Here is a 19,884-nt window from a genome sequence, read left to right as displayed (position 1 = left end):
CACGAAGCCCAAGGAAGGCCAGTTACCAAAAGGGAAAATGTGTCCTAATACTATTTTAAAGTGGCTGTATCTGGGTGAAACATAACCAGCTCAAAATAGTTTCCTTTTTAATTATCAGTGGAAAAGGGTATCCACTTTATTTATAAGATATTTGTTTACTGGGGCAATTTAAACTATTTCTTAAATCATTTTTTAACAAATATATCTGAAACAAAATCTTTACAAATATGTAGAGTGTTCAGTTGTATTTACTGTATTTGTGAGCACACAGAAACACCAAAACTAGCTGACACTGGGCAAAATATAAATGGTTGTTTCTGGTGGTTCTGATGCATTCTTCATGTACTTCCTGAAATACTCAGGCCTACTGTTTAGTGATGGGACTACAGACTCAGGTCTTTCAATCTCATTCAGTAATATATTCATTCATTTGATGTAACCCTAACCCAGTCATTTATTCATTTCGTTCATCGGAACCAGTGTGGCGCTGTAGCTGTCATTTGAGTAATGACTGAAAAAGCACAGCTTTCAAACACTTGAGAGCAACATGGTTTGCTTCACTTGGCATATAATTCACACGTTTGCTTTAGTTAAACTATTGAGCCCCCTTTTAGGCCAAAGCCTACTGAAGACAAAATACTGATTACTTCATTTGCTGGCAGGAGGGCGCTCAGCCTATCATTAAAAAAAAAAAAAAATCTCATTCTATGATGGATGTTCACTTCAGCCTACCTGCTCACTGAAGACCTGTAGTGTATGAATTTGTTCCAGCTGAAAGGCAAATGAAACATCCATCCCATAGCTGCATAACTAACATTAACTTTCGAATCAGTCATTTCTACACTGAGACAAGTGAATCAGAGACTCAGATCCAAAGGCCCTATTGTATGAGTCGTGAACGAACCATCCATTCGCACAGAGAATATGAGGCAGAAAGACCCGTTTGTGAACGAATCTGAGCCTGTGCGCTGACCGGAGAAAAAATAAAACACTGAATCACCCACTGAGATGACATAACATTCGTTCAAAATGAACGAAATGTTCACGAAGGACACATCACTACTGCTGTTTTGGTTGAAATGAGACCGTCAGCGTCTCTCAACAGTACTGCACTGAAGCTAAATGCTAATAGCGAGGTGCTAACAAAATCTAGCAAGCTAGTTGTTAGCTAGCAGGAACGATGTCAATTTACTAAATTGACCATGAATTACTTAAAATTTAGATATTACCAACTAAAAGCAAACGAGCAATTTAAGTTGAATATAGTTCAGACGATATCTAGCAACAAACTAAAATACTGCACAAGTCAATTTTTTGGTTTTTGTTTGTTTTTTTTATACCGGACTATTAGCCTTAGCCTTCGCTTTAATGAGTCTCACCTGCTGTTTTACCTCCAGCATCAGATGGCGGGGTGGGGGGGGGGGTGCCGTACTTCCCGTTGTTTCTGTCGTCCCGGGGCGGGGAAGCAGTATCAGCTGTGTCGGTCAGCTGGCCCTTTAAGAGAGGAGCCGATCCGGATCTGATGATCCGTCAGCAGGCGCGGAGCCGGCCTCCCAGCACATCCTGCCGCTGCACCTCACGGACCCGACTCCCGCCGGGAGCCGCACCTGGACCGCGCCGCCCTCTGAACGCCGTGGACAGCCAACGGTCAGATAAAAATGCGCAGGTCCCGCCGTGCTCGCCGTCCCGGGGTGTGCAGGTTTGATCGGTACCCAGCCTGAGCGACTGGAGAGCGACACGGCCACACCATGCATGTTTTATGCCCAGCCATGACATCTAGTGCTCCGGAATGGGCTGCTGCTTTTGGTGCACACATCTAATCCTCTCATCTGATTCCACGGCTGGAGGGAAGGGTCGGATAAATAAGACCGCCTCCCTCACATTACTGTATGAGACAGCAAATTTATCCCGGTTGCCGCAAAAACGACCCAGATCGACTACATCGGATCGAATCGTCTCCGCTGAAGCAGGTCTGGACTCTTACATGACTGCTGTCTGACTTTGTGCGGACGCTGGCGCTCGGCATGTCCCGGCAGACTGAGCAGAGCCTGGGAGAGCTGCCCATGGAGAGCTGGATGTCTCACCTGCCATGTGCTCTGTGGGACATCCCACTGTACCACTTGGCCATCCCGGGTAATCTGCCACAAATGACACACTGTGGTGCTGATTGAATGGTATTAAGGAAATTCAGTCTAATGTGAGCATGTAAATGGTTTGGGGTCACCGAGGATGCCCATCCAAACTGTAAAGCCTGTTTGAGCTGCTGTCTGATGGTGGCCTTCAGTGCACTGCGACTAAAGAAAACACATCCAAATGAAAGAACAACCTCAGCAGTTTGACAGCACATGTGCAGTGTTTGAAAAGAGAAATGCATTAAAAGGAGTCAAACAAATGTTTTGCCCCTTTTGACATGTTTATATTTGCATCATACTGAAAAGTGATGGGCATTTTCTGTATTTGCTGAATGTGTGTTGTCAAATTGGAAATTGAAGATGTTTACCTAATTTGTTCATTCTGTTGAGAATTTGCATGAATTTTCCTTCGATGCAGCACTTTGGGCTGCCTGTGCCTCTATAGCCATCGCATGAAACAAACTAATGGTGATCTATGTGTGTTCCTTTTCACTCCAATCAGGCAGTCACAATGCAATAACTTACTGTCTGGACATGAATGACAGATCCCCCGTTGACCTCACTCAACCAGACATGCTTCAAAAACTGGACAAATACATGAAGCCCCTCATTCGCCCCTTTGTGTACAAGTGGGCAATAACCCAGGTAATAAATCATGGAAGAGGCTCTAGCTGATGGTTACTGGCCAATGAGGAAATCCTGAACTTTGTGTATTGCAGGAGTACAACATAAAGCAGCAGCTGGACTGTGGGGTGAGATACTGTGACCTCAGAATTGCACACAGGCCCAACGACAGCTCCAGTGATCTTTATTTCTACCATGGCGTTTACACCACACTCACTGTGGAGGTAAAGTAAGGGAATTAAAACGGAAAGCGTTTGTGTACCCAACATGCTAATTTTAAAACCTTCCAAGCTGCTTGCATCGTCCTTGCTTAGCTGCCGAATGTTAAGAAACCATGGTATCAATGTTTAGCAACTTTGCCATGTTCCACTAACTGTTAAATTCATTTGAAGAACCAAAAATTTGAGATTGCATTATTGTTATACAAAGAATAAATGGTCCCCTGTGTTTTCTTGGCAGACTGTTCTAATGGAGATAAGACAGTGGCTGGACACTCATCCAAAAGAAGTGGTCATCCTCTCATTCAGCCACTTCCTTGGTCTGAGCCAGGAGCTCCATATGCTGCTGCTCACAACCATACGCAAAGTATTTATTTCCAAACTCTGCCCCAAGATGGTAAGACTTTTGTTTTTGAAAGAGTTGAATTAAGTTGGCTTTTTTTTTTTTTTTTTTTTTTTTTTTTGGAGGGGGAAGGTTGTTGTTGCTTAAATGAATTGATCCCACTAGCAAGTGATGTCTGGTTTGGGCCTTCAATGTAGCTCTCAATTGTCCAAAAACTGTTAAAAGTAAATCAGTAAGTCCTCACTGTATTTGAAGAAGTAGCATAATTATCGCTTGTATTTTAAAAACAGCAGCTTCAGCTCTTTGATTTGTTTTTTTTTTTTTTTTAAATACACAAAAGGGAAGTGCACCACCATTGAATTAAGACGGGCAGTATTGGCTACATGACTTTTCCTATTTATATTTACCATGTGTATTTATCTTCAGATAAAAGTCCTAAAGATCCTAAAAAATGCACTTTTTTGCTTGGTTTCAAAGATTTACATCAGTAGATTTAGGAACCAATGGACTTGTGTGTGTGTTGTTGTTGTTGTTGTTGTTGTTGTTGTTTTTTTTTTTTTTTTTTTAAATTATTATTATTATTATTATTTTTTTTTTTTTTTTGTCATTTGATTCTAAGAAATCTAAAATAATTTCAGCCTCATTTGTAAGAATATTAAACAGTTTCCCAGCATATGGAAATAAGACTATTATTCTGTTGATTGTAGGAATCATTAACTCTTCGAAATCTGTGGACTTCAGGCTACCAAGTAATTGTTTCCTATGAGCACAATATTGCCAGCTATCACAGTGACCTGTGGCCACAGATACCTTACTGGTGGGCAAATAAATGCAAAGCTGAGGCTCTAATTGAAGAGTTTGAACACAGGAAGAAACTTGGTAGACCAGGTAATCTGCTCAGTATTTTTGAGCAAAATAACTCTATTTATTTAATTGGAGCTGTAATGGTCCTAAACTGCTCAAAAAAATCATGTGTATTTTGTGTTTCAGGAGGTTTCTTTGTGACAGGAATTAATCTGACAGAGGATCTGAAATACATCTGCACACACCCGACAGAGTCCCTGAAGGACATGGTGATGTCCACGTACCCAACTCTGCTCAGCTGGGTTACAGAGCAGACCCCCGGCTCCACAGTGGGCTCCCTTAATATTATTGCTGGGGACTTTATCACGGAGAGCCGTTTTGTACCAACTGTTGTTACACTGAATGAGAAACTACTGAAATTGTCCTCATGACTTTTTACCAGTATGCATTATTCTACAAAAAAAAAACAGAATCACAGCATGAAATACACATGAGTGTTTTGTTAAGATTGACATGTAAAAATACTTGAGTACTTGAACTATTCATTTACACATAAATGCACTTACTGGGGGCACTGAAATGTATATTTCTGTCTTAAAGCTGCTTGGAAACAGACCTCTGTTTACATTAAGTTCTGTATTTATGCAATGCACTGTATCGGTTGTCAAAAGTCAGCAAGGCGGCTAATTTTATGTTACAGTGACCAAAGCAATAATTATATGACTAATCTCAATTTAATGTAGTTATTTTAAATGAGTAAGCACAAACAATATATTCGAAGAGCACATACAACTGCAATGTAAAATTTTTAAAAAATGACATGTGGGCAGCAATTTTAAGAAGTAGCTAAATGATTACACCTACAATACACATATTTATCTCAAGAGAATGTAGAGAAGACATAAACTTATGCAAAGTGCATGGACAAGATATTTGCATGAATACAGCCTTGACTCTTTTACTTAAAACTGACTTAAGTCAACAGGGCAACGACCTTGTTTTAAACTAATGCTGCACCACTGTGCCTGTGGAGATGAGCTTTTCAAATAAACTTGAGCATTTTTAATCTAAATAGCTCTCTGTCTTCATTCAGCATCCAGACAGGCACCGTCTCATCTCAGTCGACTGAAATTATGTTAATCTGCAGAAGTCCCAGCTTGTGTTTCCCCTAAACTGAGTACTCTAAATATCTGTCTGGCTTTTTTTTTTTTTTCAAATGCACCTTATTGACAACATAACAAAAATAATGATTAAATGTCAAACACTTACTCAGATGAGTTAAATAGAAATGCAAAATATGGAGTGATGTAGACTCCATAATATCAGTCAATAATGGCAATTTTATGTTTTATTGCACCACATTGCCATTAAATAAATATAAATACAATTTCAAAGTTTTTTTCTCATCCACAGACTAACAGATTTGATGATTTGATGTCATCAATAATCAAGACTAGCCACTGTCCACAGTTATTTCAGTCGCTTGAGTTAAGTTAGAATTCAAGTTACAGATGTAGTTTTGAAAACTAAAAGAATTGTCTTATTTATGCTTTTCTTATTAAATCAGGGACTTTGCTGTATTCGTCTTCCTTACTTTTTGTTTTTTACATTCAGTGGAAGGTCTGCCTATTATTTAAGAGTGATTATAAGAGTGAAAGGTCATATCTACTGTGGAGAAGGTTGGTGTTTATGGGGGGATGTATAAATTATATTTACATAAAAACTGCCACATCTCATTCCACTCCTTTAAAAGACAGTAGTAATCTGAATTCAAACTTATACATGTAAAAAAAATAAATCACAAAGCAAACAACAGACAACACTGGTAATAATCACACTCGGATTATATATTACATGATAATCAAACTCTATATCGAGCCATATCCCCAAAGCTATTGATCTGAAAATAAAAATAAGTATTGTAGGTTTTACAAGAAAATCCAAGATTCTCGAGTTTTTAACTGACTCCGCCCCCTCTGACTTTGATTAGCACTTCCTTCTTCTTTTTCGTCACAGCAGAAACAGAGTGTGTGAATGTAAATACTGCCTCTAAAAAGCCATAGCAGATATAAAAAAGTGGCCCTGCCCCCCCCCAACCGACCTGCTCCACCTCAGTGACTCGTCACCAGTCACTTTCACAGAGAAACCAGGAAATCCAGAGATCCCTCTCTTCCTGCTGCTCCTCCGTCCGGCAGCAGATCACTGCGGAGGATCCCGCTGAGGATCGGTCAGTCTCGGTCGTATGATGAGAAACAGCTTTCCCATCCTGCAGATCGGACCTGTGCACAGTGAGTCTCCTGCTGGTCTGAGGTCGGCTGTGCGACATGAGCCTCCAGGACTGGATGTCAGCTCTGCCTGAGGAGCTGTGGGACCTTCCTCTGACCGACCTGGCCATACCTGGTACAGTAAACACCTTTCTCTGCTTTGTGAAATAACTTCCCATTGATGGATGACTTCTATACCTATATGAGAGCACAAACACACTGTATTTCCTACAATAAACTGAGTGCGTTTGAGTTCTCTTCTAATGATAATTGTTCATGTCCAACCTTGTGAAACATGTTGACCTTCTTCATTTAAATAATAGGGAGCCACGATGCCATGAGTTACTGCCTGGACATAAACTCCCCCCTGGTCAGGTCTGAGTCGGACTGTTTCAGGCTCCTGGATAAACTTTTCCACTGCTTTACGAGACCCGTCATCTTTAGATGGACTACCACACAGGTACAAAGTGTAAAGTGTCACACCTATGGTCAAGTGAACTTAGTAGGTCAGCTGGTTGTGATTGGTCTTTTGGCCTTTTGTGAGACTGACACTGTCATCTTACTGCTGCTCTTCCTAAAAGGGCCTGTTGAGCCTAAAATTGGAGTTTGGTAATCTGCCCAACCATGTCACGCCACTTGAGCAAAAATGGAAATCTTTGAATTGATGAATTAAGTTTCTTTTGAGTTTATACATATGCTAACAAAAAAGTAACAACAATAATATTTAGTGGTTCAATGTTAAGTCGGTAACTTCGGTTTTTGTGAGGTGGGAATGCTGTTGGTAGGAGGCCTACGCTGCCAGAGCTTCAGCACTTTTGCAATGAAAACAGTTGCTGACTGCAACAAAGATAAGATTGATGAAAGACAATCACTGAAAGAATCAATCTGTGTCTGTTAAACCGAAACAATCAGCTTCGAGATGCAATCATGATCCACACTGCTGAGGGGAAACAATAGAGTGAGATGGTGATGTTTGCTGTTTTTCCGTGGGATCATCACTTATCCTACTCACATAACATGTTTCTATTTGATCCACTTGTCCAGGAAATTTTTTAATAATGTTGTTGAGCAATATGTTCATAGAATTCTGCAAGAAAATACATTTTCACCCCCCAAATTAATCTAACAAAATTTCTTTAGTAGTTGCTAGTCGTGTACTGTGGATTCGTATTGATGGAAATGAATTGTTTCTCTCTTCAGGACAAAAGCATCGAGGAGCAGCTTTCCATGGGGATCCGCTTCTTTGATTTCCGCATTGCGTCCAAACCAGATGACCCATCCAATGAGCTGTATTTCACACACATCATATACACATATTTAACAGTTCTGGTGGGTTTAAGTCCGTTAAAAAATGCTTACATTTGGGCTTTTATAGTATTTTTGTTAACTTTAAATGTCGTTCCTGTACAGGAAACGCTTTGGTCTGTTGCCACATGGTTAGAGTCTCATCCAAAGGAGATTGTTATCCTTGCTTGCAGCCATTTTGAAGGAATGGATGATAGATGTCATGAATCATTGATTTCCTCCCTGAAGAAGCTGTTTGGCTCTAAACTCTGTCCTCGTGGGGTCAGTATTTTCCTCGCACAGCTCGTGTTTGATTAAAAAACCAGCACTGAGCTTTGCCACATCTGCCCTCCACAGGAATCAGCCCTGAGCTTGCGGAGTCTGTGGGCCTCTGGTTACCAGGTCATCCTGTCCTACGACTCAAAGACTGCAGAGGGGCACCGGGAGCTGTGGCCTGACATCCCCTACTGGTGGGCCAACCAGCACACTGCAAAAGGAGTGATCACTTATTTGGACTGGAACAGAGCTATGGGGCGTCCAGGTGAGCCTAACTTACACTCAGAGAGCAGACATTAGAGACATTCATTTTAACACTATAAACTGTGTTTATAATTAGTTTTTTGTTGTTTTAGAGGGCTTCTTCGTCTCTGGCCTGAACCTGACAGCTGATAGATATTACATAACCACAAATCCAGGGCAATCGCTGCGGACCCTGACCTTCAGCAACTGGAACTGCTTAAAGAAATGGGTGGAGCAGCAAGTCCCTGGATCAGACCCCAAGAGCCTCAACATTATTGCAGGAGACTTTGTTGGGCCACTTCCCCTCTGCTCTCTGGTCATTTCACTAAACCAAAAACTTTTAAAAAGGAATGGCAGCCAGACAAAAAAAATATAATTTCATTCCATTGCACCTATGCCAAAATACCTCAATTTGTTTTTTATATTTCTGTCCATTTATATGCTCTTTTTGACCACATGTAGAGTTTTGAATGGAGGAAAACATTCAAAACAGTTTGCATCAATTTGAGGTCCTTTTTTAGTCCTGAAACGTTCTGCTGTTTGTATTTATGTTTACAAGAATTTACATTATTCTTTTACATAATTGTACTTTCAACTGTTTTAATAAACTGGGCGACGCATACAGTTTCTTAATCAACATGGATCACTCTCTTTCTTTCTTTGCTATTTGCGTGGGAACAGCTTCTTAAAGCGTCCATAAGCAGCATTGCTGATGATGACCTTGACAACAGCTGAGCCATCAGTTGCGTTCACCTGCATGTCCTGAACTGTGGCCTCTTTGTACAGCCAGCTGTGGGTTAAGATTAACATTAATTAATTACGGACGCTAAGTTTTTTACATTCTTTTCTATGTATGAAACAAAATTAAAAAACTCTCTCACCTTAACTGAGAACTGCTGAGGTCGACTTTAAGATCTAAGATGTGTTTTCCAGTACAGTTAACAATCTCTTCTTCTACTACTTTCTTCAGCCTGTCCAGGCCCAGCTCCCCCAGGGCAGATATAGGGATTGTGTCCGGCTCTTCAGACTGATAGCTGAGCACAACAACACGAAATTAAACCCATTAGATCTTATGGATTTGACAACAGACATTTGTATTTTTCTACGTTTTTTTTTCTTAGGCACAAACTTGGCCTCAGCATGTATGTAAAACAAGGTTACTCTTACCTGTCAACCAGGTCAATTTTATTGTGGACCTCTATCATGGAGTTGATCAGCCTGTCAGGGATTTCGAGGTTTTTGAGGACATTCAGTACATTCACCTTCTGATTGACCGTCTCTGGGTGACTGATGTCTCTGACGTGAATCAACAGATCCTGGTTTGAGAAAAACAGGCAAGGAGTCACTAACTCTGCTCTGAAAGGTCATAGACATCTCAGATATGAGTATATGGTACGCACTGAGTGTTTAATATCTTCCAGGGTGGCAGAGAACGAGTCAATGAGCTTGTGTGGCAGCTGGGAGAGGAAGCCAATGGTGTCCACGTACAGGACAGTCATGCGACTAGGCAGCTGGCCAGCATGCACAGTGACATCTAAGGTGGCGAAAAGCTGGTTTCTGGGTTGGAGACCGCTGTCACCAGTCAGTGCTTTGATCAGAGTTGTCTTTCCTGAGTGGAAAACCAAGATAGAAAGAAAGTATCAACATAAACTATAGCATAGCAGCAGTGACTTGCTGGACTTTCTGGTCCCTCACCACAGTTGGTGTATCCCAACACAGAAACAATGGGGAACTCTTTATGTTTTCGCTGAGATCGCAGAAGGTGCCGCTTCCTCCTCAGTTTTTCCAGTGCTGAGCGGATCTTTATCTCACGCTCCTTCAGGAGCCTCTGCTGGACCTCAAACAATGTCTCACCTGTCAGGAACAACCATCAAGCTGAATCATGTTGTAGTTTGGCAGTTCAATAACTCTCGCAGAGAGGGGGTCTGCCACTCAGCTGTAGCAGTGCCAACATACCTGAGCCGCCGATGTACCTTGCTCCTCCACCTTGCTGATCCATGTTTGCGAATTCATTTTTCAGACGGGATCTGACAATGGCATGCAAACAGTTTACCAAGACAATAGCAGCCTAAGGCCAGATTTAGGAATAATTAGATGCAGTGTAACACACATTATTTTAATTAAAATATTTAAGGAGTGGAATATTTGAAGCAGTTACCTCAATAAGGGAATCTCAGCCAGAGAGATCTGTAACTTGGCCTCTTTAGTTCTGGCGTTGCAACGAAAGATGTGAAGGACGACTGAGTATCTGTCAAAAACTTTAACACCCCAAGCTTCCTCAAGCTCCCTCTGTGTGGATGAAAAAAAGACAACTGCTAGTTCATAAATCTCCTCTATACATGGCTGGGGGGTGATTTTCAGAAATGCTCACCTCAGACAAAGGAGACAGACGTTCAACGTTCACAAACACAGCAGAGATTGCTGCTGTTTGCTTGATTTTCTCTGAAGGGAAAAGAACGCCAATAACAACATGGTTAAATGAATGGATTCATACGCCAATCTGTCATAACGTCATGACCACCTGCCTAATATATTGCTCAGGTCCCCTTTTTTCTGCCAAAACAGCCCTGATTTATCGAGACATGGAGATACTGTGGTATCTGGTCATAATAATATGGCTGCTTGGTGTGAGCGGACAGTGATTTTGGATAACTACCTGTAAGAGACTGAAAGCTGCCTTTGCCAAATATCCTCTTCTTCCCCGGTGTCTTGGTGGAGAGGATGATGGTGTCAACCACCCTCCAGGTTTCTAAGGTGTTCACGAGCCCCACTGCCTCAGCCATCATCAGCTCAGCTGCGGAGAGAGCAAACAGTGAAATAAACCCTGTGGGATGATCCTGCTGACATACCTCCATGCTCACCTGCTCACCTGTGGTCAGGTGCTGCTTCCTGCTCCCCCACTTCACATCAGGCTGAACGATGAAGACCCGGTGCTGAGTCCCTGCGATGCCTGCGGGGGCCTGCTCCTGGAACAGCGTCTCCACCTCACTGTCCTCAAGGAGCTCTCCATCCTCCTCTGTCAGTCCCACGTCTGGTCCACTGTCAGTGTCGCCTTTCCTCTTTGAGCTGCATGCGGACAGTGCAAACGCTCTGGACGGCGGGGGGGCTGCAGCTGAGAGCCGCTGCTGTCTGATGGAGGTCGGTGCAGCAGTGTGGAGGAGGCTGCAGGCCCGGGATGCTGCTCTGTGGCGGGACCGCTGCAGGAGCGGCAGCCACGGACAGATCCGCCTCAGTGTTGTCATGGTGACCGCGGTCAGCTCTGGGCCTACTTCAGAGATAAGGTGTGTTGTTGTTGTTGTTGTTGACTGAAGGCTCACAGCCGGACACACACAGTGTCAGCGACTTTAGCTGAATTATTTTTCCGACCTGATCCTCTGTTAGATGTCAGCCGGCCGGTGTGTGTGTGTTGCACTCGGCAGCATGTTGTGTAGCTGTCCTGTTGTTGTTGATCAGGTCACTTTTAGTTTTGCTTTCTCTCCACACTGACTCGCAGGCAGCGTTTCCTCTCTGACTAAGTATGAAAATACGCCTAAAAACAGACAGGCTGTTATATGTGTGGGTTTGAATGTTGTGTTTTTTGTAGGGACTTTTCTACGTAAGTCATAATAAACGATACATTTGTACGTAACTTGGATATAATAAGACGCCTGTAAATCTAAACTCAGGAAGTAAAATCATCTCGTTTTGCTGATCATCTTCTTCCGGGTTACGTCATTTCCGCTTCCTTTTTTGTTCACTGAAAAAAAACGAAAACTTTGTTGTAGCTAAACAAATCGAAAGTAAAGAGAAGTGCTATTGTTTTACGACAAACGTAAACAATATTGTTTATTAAAAAATATCCGTTTCTCAAAACAACAGTCTCTCTTGTGGACTAAAGAAGTTTGACATATTTCGATTTAATATCATTTTCATTTTGATTTTATTCTGACCGATACTACTGAGCTTTATCTTTATTGTTGTTGCCATTTATGGTTTAGATTGAGAGTATTACGAGTCGTTTGGCAGATATTTTCAGTTCATTAAATCTCAGCTTGTTTTGAAGGTTCCTCTTTACTTTCAGCTACACCATGTTCCTGTCTTTCCCAATCGCTTTCAGTCTGCTGCTGAAGCTGTGTGATGGCTGAGGACTGACTATTTTTAGCTTCGTTTCGTTTTAACAAACAAGCTTGTTAGAAAATGGCAATAGCCCATAATCACACAATAGTAGCAAGAAAATTATAGAATGAATAAAAGCGTAGACAAATATAATAACGTATTTAGGATTGTAAAAGTGAAAGGGGAAAATGGGTTTTAATTAGTCTTTTTACATTTAATTATCATTTCTTAACAATCACATTCTTAGTCTTTAGTCCATATTATATTGTCACGTGGTTTTGGAGGCCGAATATCATCTTTTCAAAACTTTTACTTGCTTCTAAGACAGTGTCACTATACTGGGGAGTTCAGGTTTTTTTCCTTGTATTTTTTTTTTTTTTTTTTTTTTTTTTTTTTTTTTTGTGTTTTGTTTTGTTTTGTTTTTTTTTTTTGTTTTTTTTTTGGGGGGGGGTTATTACGTTATTACAATTATTACAAATCCTGCGAACACTACATCCAACATTGGAATGTCTAAATCTAATGTTAGTCTATTATAGTGTAACTTTGAGCATCAGCTCCTTTGACTTGCTGCTGGGTGAACATGGTGTTGGGTGTCACTCCGTCCTACCTATCTCAGTGTGTTTGTGACCTGAGAAGAAGTCAAACAGGTTGGACTCCTCACAGTGGCTCCCAAACAGGATCCGTGCCAATGGTGACTGGGAAGCTTAATGTTTTTAAGTTAGTTCAACCCGTCAATCAGTTCGTTTTAAAATCCACCGACGACAGTGTTTGCTGATTGAATAGGAAAAAGACAAGAAAGAGACCAGACAGCGTTGGACAAGCCGCGACATGAAGGAGGATTCCTTCAGCGTGATGAACAGTGTGCGTAAGACTTTGGGTTGGTGACGGTGAAGAGCAAAGGGCGAGGGAGTTGGTTCATTTGTGTATACCGGTAACAGATAACAGAAATGTGTTTTCTCTTGGAATTATAAAGAAAAGTAATTTCCATTGTTTTTGGATCTTGTGCGTTCAGCCGGGGCCACAGGAGGGGATGCCGGTGGCTCTGTGCCGGGTCGGACTGTTCCTCTGCGTCCTCGGTGTCCTGGGTCTGTGTGCCTGTCAGGGTAAGATGGCTCTTCTGGTTATGCACATTAAAGACTGAGTTATGAACTATTTCAGACTTACTAATACTTTTCCTTCACTTTCTTATTTACAGAGAAAAACTCTGTCCTTGGCATAGTGGGAAGGCCAGTCTCTGTGCCTTGCTTCTACCCTGAAATATTAACCCTGGTGAACTTTTCCATTGAATGGAGGAGAGGCAGTGAAGTGGTGCTCAGGTCAAAGTGGGAAGAGGATGTAAATGTGGAGGGATGGAGCACAAACAGCACAAAGATCTCTGCTGATGCTGCACTGACTGGAAACTTGTCTCTGCAACTGCTCACAGTTGATCCCACCGATGACAACATGTATTACAGACTATTCCTCAGTTCAGGGGAGAACCGGAGTGCTCCAGTGTGCACTGTATGTCTCAGAGTGGCAGGTCAGTATTGAGCATGCTGCAAGTAGGAATGGTATTACTGGCAGAAGCTAACGTCCTGCTCTGATGACTGTTTGCAGCGAGTTTTAGCTCTCCAAAGCTGAAGAGGGAGGACGTCCCGCCTGGAGATAAGACGGCCTTCTCCTGTCATTCCAGTGGGGGCTTTCCTGAACCTGCTGTCTACTGGCTCATTAATGACACAGAAGAGCCCCCTGAAGGCTCAGTGAGGACCCTGGCAGCATCTCTCCCAGACTCCCAACTCTTCAACGTCACAAGCCACTTGACAGTCAACGTCTCTAAAGACTCCAGCGTGTCATGCATCATAGAGAACCCATTTATGAATCAAACCTTGACATCCAAAAGCTGTGAGTGATTGACACCTGCTCATTCAGTTACTAGGCCTCAGGTGCTCCAGCAGGGCACCACCCGTTCACTAATCTCTGCTTCTTGTGGTGCTCAGATGGAGTGCAGCGCAACACAGTGGTTAGTCGAGCATCACAAGCCATGTGGATCTTCAGCACAGGTCTGTGTGTGGTGGTTGGCCTCATGGTGATGGCAGGAGTGGCCTACCAGATTCACCTGGACAGGATAAGTAAGAGGAGGAAGGACGAATACAATTATCAACAGCAGAAGAGAGGTAGGTATATTCTGCTCGGCACATACTTCACCAACAGTGACGAGTGTGCGCGTTAATTTTTGTTTCATTTTGTCTGGTCACAAATATTACCTGTCTTGCTGAAACTGAAACCAAAAGATGGTTTCATATAAACAAGAGTTTCCTGAAAATTTATACAGAATTATTCTGAGGATTAAATGATCCAAATCATCATCATCAAATTGCCGTTTTGATTTATCCCGAAGCGCACTGACAAGCCACAGCATCTAACGTCTGTAGCAGTGACAGTACCGGTTAAACTGTTGTGCTGTCCTCTGTCTTGAAGCAGGTCTGTACAGAGGACGGTGTAGTTTCAGGTGACCTCCCATTTCAAGATCATTTGGTCTGAAATGGGCCCTGAATCAGGTTTCTCAGCCTGACACGCCACAGCTTAGATTTTTCAACATGTCATTGGATTAGGTTCAAAACCTCTGCTCTTTCACATTTGTAATATAAAAAGGCAGAGTAGCACACCAGAAACATTCAGCTATATTCGTTTAACAGAAGTTGAAGATGTAACCAACTGCCTACTTTTGTGTCCACTGAAAATATTTAGCTATCCTTTGTCACTTGTTTGTTGTGTTCAGGATACACGAGACAGCCTCTGTGTGCCAACGAGGCCGAAGCTGTGAAGCTACAACCGAAAGAGACTGTTGTCTAAAACTGGAAGTAATTCCTCAACCACTGTCACTTTGTCAGCCCGAAGCAATAGAGCACTAATTTGCAAACAATTATTTGATGTTTGATGTTACCATCGGGTTAAATATTTAATGCAAGTGTGTGTTTGTATGTGTATGTGTGCTCGTTTTCGTGTGTGCAAATGTTGTGGGGCTTAAAGTCCAGATAGGTTCATTTAGCGTGAGTTATGTTCACCTTTCGTTAAATGCTCATCTTGCCACTCTATTCTCTGGAACGTTCTTTGCTCGACTTTCCATTTCCAGCGTTTAATAGAATTAAACCTGCGCTGGTTTCATTTCATCTCACAGATGCAGTCAGGCTTTTCCAATCCAATTCCAATTTTTTTTTTATTACAATATATAAATTTGGAAAGCTACAATCAAATAATACAAATATTGTTCAAGAGGCAACATAAAGGGAAACTGATGAGTCAGTACCAAAAGGTAATAGTTGTTACGTTGCGAAGAGATTTTTGTGATTCATCCTGAAGCATTTCACTTCAATCAGAAATGACATACAACACAACTCGCCCCAAAGAGCTTTAGCCTCTAGACATTAGAAAGAAGTAATCACAGTTCCATCTTGAGGAGCTCAGCAACTTTACTGTGCTTGAATCACTGGAAATAAATCAGCCGCCCATTCCAGCTGCACTTCCTGTCTCCACAATTAGGAGTTTGGGAGGACGTTAATGGTTTGCAGCAGGGCTCTCATCTCATTGGTTTTGTTTTTGCACTCGATCCCTCAGCTGGATCCTTCTTGCACAGATGTGACAGTGTAGAGGTCGTCACGACGCTGAGCTGTGATCGGAATCTGCTGCCGGACGCCGGCCAAATACTGCAGGTCTGGGAAGAAAGGTTTAATCCTGAGTCACAATACACAGAAAGCTGCCCTGCATTAGCTATCACTGTGTGACAGAAAATGTTTCCAAAGGGAAAAATTATGTTGATAATTCTGAAAATGTGGACTCTACAAGATTTTTTTCTACATATTTTTAGTTTGCTGCAAATAAGTATACAATAACTATAATATATAATTAACTATACAATTGCACAGCATCAATAACAGAAGTACAACAGTAGTTTATTTCAAAAGGATTATTTAAAAAAGAAAAAAAAAAATCCTGTCCTTATATCGTGGAAAAAAAAATTAGGTCCCATCTGTACAGAGTTTAATGAGAGTACAATCACTAAACAGGATACCCTCATCAGGTATCTTGGAAAGAAAAGCTGATGTGATGGAAATGCTGGTCAGGCCCAGAGAGCTCTGATATTAGGAATGGTCCCTCGCTGGTTATCAATGGTTTCTCTACATTTTAGCTTTGTGGAGTTTCTTCTTTGTTCTATTCTGTGTCTTTACATAATTTTGAATATGTCAAAAAACCCTGGAGAATATCAGCTGTTACACTGTTTGCACCTTCTGTCAAATGATTCTCCAATAAAGCTTTTTTGAGAAAGATTTTGTTCCGTGTCCAAGTGTAACAGATCAGACATGTTTCAGACCTGACATGTCCGAGCACACGATGTGTTTTGCCAAGTCTGTGTGAGTCCCTCTGCCAAACCAAACAAAAACTACTGTGTACAGAGACCACTCACCGATGTCGGCGTAAATAATGCCCTCTTCTGCTCCGGCCTTGGCGATGACTTCTCCCCTGTAGAGACAGATTGGGGCAAGAAAGAAAAAGAAAAATCGCAACCCTGTAAAACTCTCCAGATGTCAGTGTTGATTAGGGGCTCCAGTAAAGCAGAGTAGTCGTGGTAGTATTAAAGTAGTCGAATATCACTAAATACATGTAGCTACTATATTTAAAATGCACATGTGCATAATTATTTCCACTTGAAATTCCACTTCCATTTAAAAAAAGGAAATATTATGCATTTTGCTCCGCTGTATTTTCTTCAAGGGATGAGGGGTGGACTTTTCAAAATAAGGATTTTCAATTACCCAACATCGATTAAACCTTTAAGAGCTCCCTCTCAGCCAGATAGAACACTTAAATATTAATGACACATGAATGCATCCTCAACAATAATTAGGGCTGAACAACAAGTCGCATTCTCCAGCCATGTCATCATGTCAGTTTACTCAATGAGGGGCAACAATTACCTCTTCGATCGAAACTGAGATTTGCATTTCAAATAATAGCAACATAACTTTTTTGCATATGATTCAGTCCTTAGAATGAAAAACTGTTTTGACTTTGCGTTCCTTGTTTCACCAGCATGTAAATTATCTGAACGCTTCCTCCAACACTACTGCTTTTCTGGCTTCTTCAATCACCTCTGGAGATTTCCCACGGAGGCTCCCTGCTTCATACCTCACCCCCGATCCATCTCGACAACGCTTCTTTGCTGCCACTTCTTCTAGCACCTTACCGCTGTTTCAAACGCCCATCTCTCCCTTTTCACCACACAATCACACGAGCTGCTCACAGTGTGCTACGTCTTTCTTACCATGGGTTTACAACAGCGCTATGGCCCCAGGCCACGTATGAGGCAGTCTCATCCCTGGCAGGTGACGCTGTGGCTATGTACACCTGGTTGTCAAGAGCCCTGCACAGGAGACAACAGGTAGTGGCAGCAGACCTATTATTAACGGGTTAACATATGAGTGACATGCCATCAGCAGCTCATCGGATATATTCGATAAACTTTAAGCCACAGCTAGAGTTTCGAATATATATATATATATGTATTTATCTTACTCACAAATCTCATGATAGTGAACTCAGTCAATAATTAAGAATATTTTGTTGTCTTACAGTTGGGGTGAATTTATCAATTTAAAATGATATAAAAATAAATAACTTTCATCAAAAGTGAGTTTGGATTGAGGATTCAGCGATGGTAATGGAGCCTGACCTCCCCCTCTGCAGGAGCTCCCAGTGTGCTGGACCAGTTGTCATGTTGAAGGCTCCGGGGTACACCAGCAACTGACAGCCTGACAAACACCGGACAACCCAGTCAGTTGACAAATCATCAGTAGAAGCAGCATAACTAATGCCAGACGGGCTGTGTTTCCAGCATACGCACCTTTCCTGCTGTAGAGCTGGGCGAGCTCTGCAAACCTCATGTCATAGCAAATCCCCACACCCACTTTACAGAAGGCTGTGGGACGATTCAGAGAAGGCACACATGTGAAAGGTGATGCTCAGCCAGCCGCAGGGACCGTGGCTGGAGTCAAGAGACGTCACCCACCTGTGTCGAACATTGACAAACTGTTGCCTGGACTCAGTATCTCAGACTCCTGGAAGCGAATTTTTCCTGGGATGTCGATGTCGAAAAGGTGAATCTTGACAGAGAACACATTGAAAGAGGGATATAAAAATGTTGATGATGCCCTGCTATAATTGCTGAGATTGTTGAGGAAGTTAAAAAAAAAAACCCAAAATCAACCCAACACTGTACTTGATGCACACGTACCTTCCTGTGTTTAAGAATCAGCTCTCCATTAGGCCCAAACACTGTGCAGCTGTTATACAACTTCCCATCATCCTCTTCGGGGATAGATCCTGGCCAACAAGACATCACAACGTTAATTCCTCCAACGCAGCTCCACCGTAGAGGTTGTAAGTGATATTAGTGACTTTTTCATATCCACTATTCTGTGCATATATTTCCTCAAATACAACAAATTGTTTCAAAAAGTTTAATGCATTTGATTTCATCAAATAAATTTCCAGATGGCAAGATTAGCGATATGGAACTCAAAGCCTGTCTAACAGCTCTACTGTTGTTGAATGACAAATGTTAACTTTGAAGATTGCAAATTAAACTCTGGTCTATATTTTCTTAAGTGAAACTGGAAAGTAAACATATTAGATTACATGCAACCCAAAGGGCAAAGGAAGAAGAGGATAGATATTGGATAAAGAATCCCTTAAACAAATAAAACCATTTGATGGTGCTCTGGACAATGAGCTGAATAATGAGTGAAGATGGGGCTGTTGTCTGAAGGTGATTTTTTTTTTTTCTTCCAGAAACAAAGCTGAAAAGTTTTCAGCAAATGATTAAACAATGATACTGTTTGAATATGTATTGAGTTACTTGAACTACTAGATTTTCTGTAATAATCCAAAGACTAAAATAATCATGCAGGCCATACCTCCTACCAGGTAGACCTGATTCTCCCTCGCTGCCTCGGACAGCACCTGAGTGGACTCTCCTGGGATCCTCTCGGCGTATGTGGAGAAGAAGCTGGTTCCATAAGGAGAATTGAAGCACTCCTGCATTCACGATGACAGGGAGAGGTCAGTTTTACAGCAGGACTCAGGCAGGACTTGTGCTGAGATGTGATGTCGTGCAGTCTCCGCCTCACCGGCAGCAGCACCAGCCTGCTGCCTTGCCCCGCAGCCTCCTTCACCAGCCGGCGGGCTCTGCTCAGGTTGTCCGCCTTGACGCCGGTCACCTGCAGCTGGATCACAGCCAGCCGGAACTCTGACAGCACAAACATCAAAATCCGCTAAAATCCATGACACAGCGTGGGATGAAGACAGGAAACTTACTTGACTTGGCACTTACTGGACATCACTTTGGCTGCAGTGGACATTAGAGGAGAGCAGAGCTGACACGGCGTGTGCTTCCGGTTGACTGCGGCATTTTCAAAATAAGAGTAAAGCTGGTTTACGACTTCGGTGAGTTCCGCTAAAACAAAATACAACGATGCGAATCGATGATAGGACGTTTTTCAATCCAAGTTAATTTGTTTGTTATCATTTAACTCACTCCAGAACAAAAGCTGGAGCTTACATTAAGT

General features: G+C 42.1%; 5 protein-coding genes across 6 annotated transcripts; 3 read left to right on the top strand and 2 right to left on the bottom strand.

The window, feature by feature from the left end:
* The first annotated feature begins 1,561 nt into the window (after positions 1 to 1,561).
* plcxd1.1 (phosphatidylinositol-specific phospholipase C, X domain containing 1, tandem duplicate 1) lies at positions 1,562 to 4,606 on the top strand. Of its 2 annotated transcripts, none has more exons than XM_029500552.1 (6): positions 1,562 to 1,970; positions 2,635 to 2,777; positions 2,852 to 2,980; positions 3,216 to 3,371; positions 4,025 to 4,205; positions 4,308 to 4,606. In XM_029500552.1, the coding sequence occupies exons 1-6, from the start codon at positions 1,790 to 1,792 to the stop codon at positions 4,550 to 4,552; spliced, it is 1,035 nt and encodes a 344-aa protein (XP_029356412.1). In that variant the 5' UTR covers positions 1,562 to 1,789; the 3' UTR covers positions 4,553 to 4,606. The 2 variants fall into 2 exon arrangements, with proteins under 2 accessions (XP_029356412.1, XP_029356413.1); XM_029500553.1 differs by having other exon boundaries at positions 1,829 to 2,133.
* Positions 4,607 to 6,166: 1,560 nt separating this feature from the next.
* plcxd1.2 (phospholipase C, X domain containing 1, tandem duplicate 2) lies at positions 6,167 to 8,825 on the top strand. Its single transcript, XM_029499871.1, has 6 exons — positions 6,167 to 6,521; positions 6,709 to 6,845; positions 7,586 to 7,714; positions 7,796 to 7,951; positions 8,027 to 8,210; positions 8,302 to 8,825. Exons 1-6 carry the CDS (start codon positions 6,446 to 6,448, stop codon positions 8,562 to 8,564), a joined length of 945 nt encoding a protein of 314 aa, XP_029355731.1. The 5' UTR covers positions 6,167 to 6,445; the 3' UTR covers positions 8,565 to 8,825.
* On the bottom strand, positions 7,460 to 11,783 carry gtpbp6 (GTP binding protein 6 (putative)). The gene is made up of 10 exons (XM_029499870.1): positions 11,058 to 11,783; positions 10,845 to 10,982; positions 10,560 to 10,630; positions 10,347 to 10,477; positions 10,145 to 10,215; positions 9,884 to 10,042; positions 9,589 to 9,797; positions 9,356 to 9,504; positions 9,070 to 9,222; positions 7,460 to 8,978 (listed from the first exon to the last, which is right to left on the bottom strand). Exons 1-10 carry the CDS (start codon positions 11,428 to 11,430, stop codon positions 8,852 to 8,854), a joined length of 1,581 nt encoding a protein of 526 aa, XP_029355730.1. The 5' UTR covers positions 11,431 to 11,783; the 3' UTR covers positions 7,460 to 8,851.
* Positions 11,784 to 12,880: 1,097 nt separating this feature from the next.
* Positions 12,881 to 16,020, top strand: LOC115042552 (ICOS ligand-like). The gene is made up of 6 exons (XM_029500845.1): positions 12,881 to 13,144; positions 13,296 to 13,386; positions 13,479 to 13,802; positions 13,880 to 14,164; positions 14,260 to 14,436; positions 15,042 to 16,020. Exons 1-6 carry the CDS (start codon positions 13,112 to 13,114, stop codon positions 15,113 to 15,115), a joined length of 984 nt encoding a protein of 327 aa, XP_029356705.1. The 5' UTR covers positions 12,881 to 13,111; the 3' UTR covers positions 15,116 to 16,020.
* nit2 (nitrilase family, member 2) lies at positions 15,477 to 19,702 on the bottom strand. The gene is made up of 10 exons (XM_029500846.1): positions 19,650 to 19,702; positions 19,447 to 19,565; positions 19,234 to 19,354; positions 18,552 to 18,640; positions 18,327 to 18,420; positions 18,162 to 18,236; positions 17,991 to 18,069; positions 17,583 to 17,681; positions 16,725 to 16,780; positions 15,477 to 15,974 (listed from the first exon to the last, which is right to left on the bottom strand). The coding sequence occupies exons 1-10, from the start codon at positions 19,675 to 19,677 to the stop codon at positions 15,874 to 15,876; spliced, it is 861 nt and encodes a 286-aa protein (XP_029356706.1). The 5' UTR covers positions 19,678 to 19,702; the 3' UTR covers positions 15,477 to 15,873.
* Between the last annotated feature and the right edge of the window lie 182 nt (positions 19,703 to 19,884).

This window comes from Echeneis naucrates, chromosome 4, assembly GCF_900963305.1.
Source record: "Echeneis naucrates chromosome 4, fEcheNa1.1, whole genome shotgun sequence".
NCBI lineage: Eukaryota > Metazoa > Chordata > Actinopteri > Carangiformes > Echeneidae > Echeneis > Echeneis naucrates.
Note: the sequence above shows the minus strand (reverse complement) of the source record. Positions and strands in the feature narration are given on the sequence as shown.

Excerpts from the sequence above, each read along its gene's own strand:
- plcxd1.1 (XM_029500552.1), top strand. The coding sequence starts at position 1,790 with ATGGGCTGCTGCTTTTGGTGCACACATCTAATCCTCTCATCTGATTCC. Across the intron at positions 1,971-2,634 it reads AATCGTCTCCGCTGAAGCAG|GCAGTCACAATGCAATAACT; the intron begins GTCTGGACTCTT and ends CACTCCAATCAG. Across the intron at positions 2,981-3,215 it reads ACACCACACTCACTGTGGAG|ACTGTTCTAATGGAGATAAG; the intron begins GTAAAGTAAGGG and ends TTTTCTTGGCAG.
- plcxd1.2 (XM_029499871.1), top strand. The coding sequence starts at position 6,446 with ATGAGCCTCCAGGACTGGATGTCAGCTCTGCCTGAGGAGCTGTGGGAC. Across the intron at positions 6,846-7,585 it reads TTAGATGGACTACCACACAG|GACAAAAGCATCGAGGAGCA; the intron begins GTACAAAGTGTA and ends TTCTCTCTTCAG. Across the intron at positions 8,211-8,301 it reads CAGAGCTATGGGGCGTCCAG|AGGGCTTCTTCGTCTCTGGC; the intron begins GTGAGCCTAACT and ends TTGTTGTTTTAG.
- gtpbp6 (XM_029499870.1), bottom strand. The coding sequence starts at position 11,430 with ATGACAACACTGAGGCGGATCTGTCCGTGGCTGCCGCTCCTGCAGCGG. Across the intron at positions 9,798-9,883 it reads GTTGGGATACACCAACTGTG|GAAAGACAACTCTGATCAAA; the intron begins GTGAGGGACCAG and ends TTTTCCACTCAG. Across the intron at positions 8,979-9,069 it reads CTCAGCAGTTCTCAGTTAAG|CTGGCTGTACAAAGAGGCCA; the intron begins GTGAGAGAGTTT and ends CTTAACCCACAG.
- LOC115042552 (XM_029500845.1), top strand. The coding sequence starts at position 13,112 with ATGAAGGAGGATTCCTTCAGCGTGATGAACAGT. Across the intron at positions 13,145-13,295 it reads CCTTCAGCGTGATGAACAGT|CCGGGGCCACAGGAGGGGAT; the intron begins GTGCGTAAGACT and ends TTGTGCGTTCAG. Across the intron at positions 14,437-15,041 it reads TTATCAACAGCAGAAGAGAG|GATACACGAGACAGCCTCTG; the intron begins GTAGGTATATTC and ends TGTTGTGTTCAG.
- nit2 (XM_029500846.1), bottom strand. The coding sequence starts at position 19,677 with ATGTCCACTGCAGCCAAAGTGATGTCCA. Across the intron at positions 19,566-19,649 it reads TGCAGCCAAAGTGATGTCCA|AGTTCCGGCTGGCTGTGATC; the intron begins GTAAGTGCCAAG and ends TTGTGCTGTCAG. Across the intron at positions 17,682-17,990 it reads GAGCTCCTGCAGAGGGGGAG|GGCTCTTGACAACCAGGTGT; the intron begins GTCAGGCTCCAT and ends TCTCCTGTGCAG.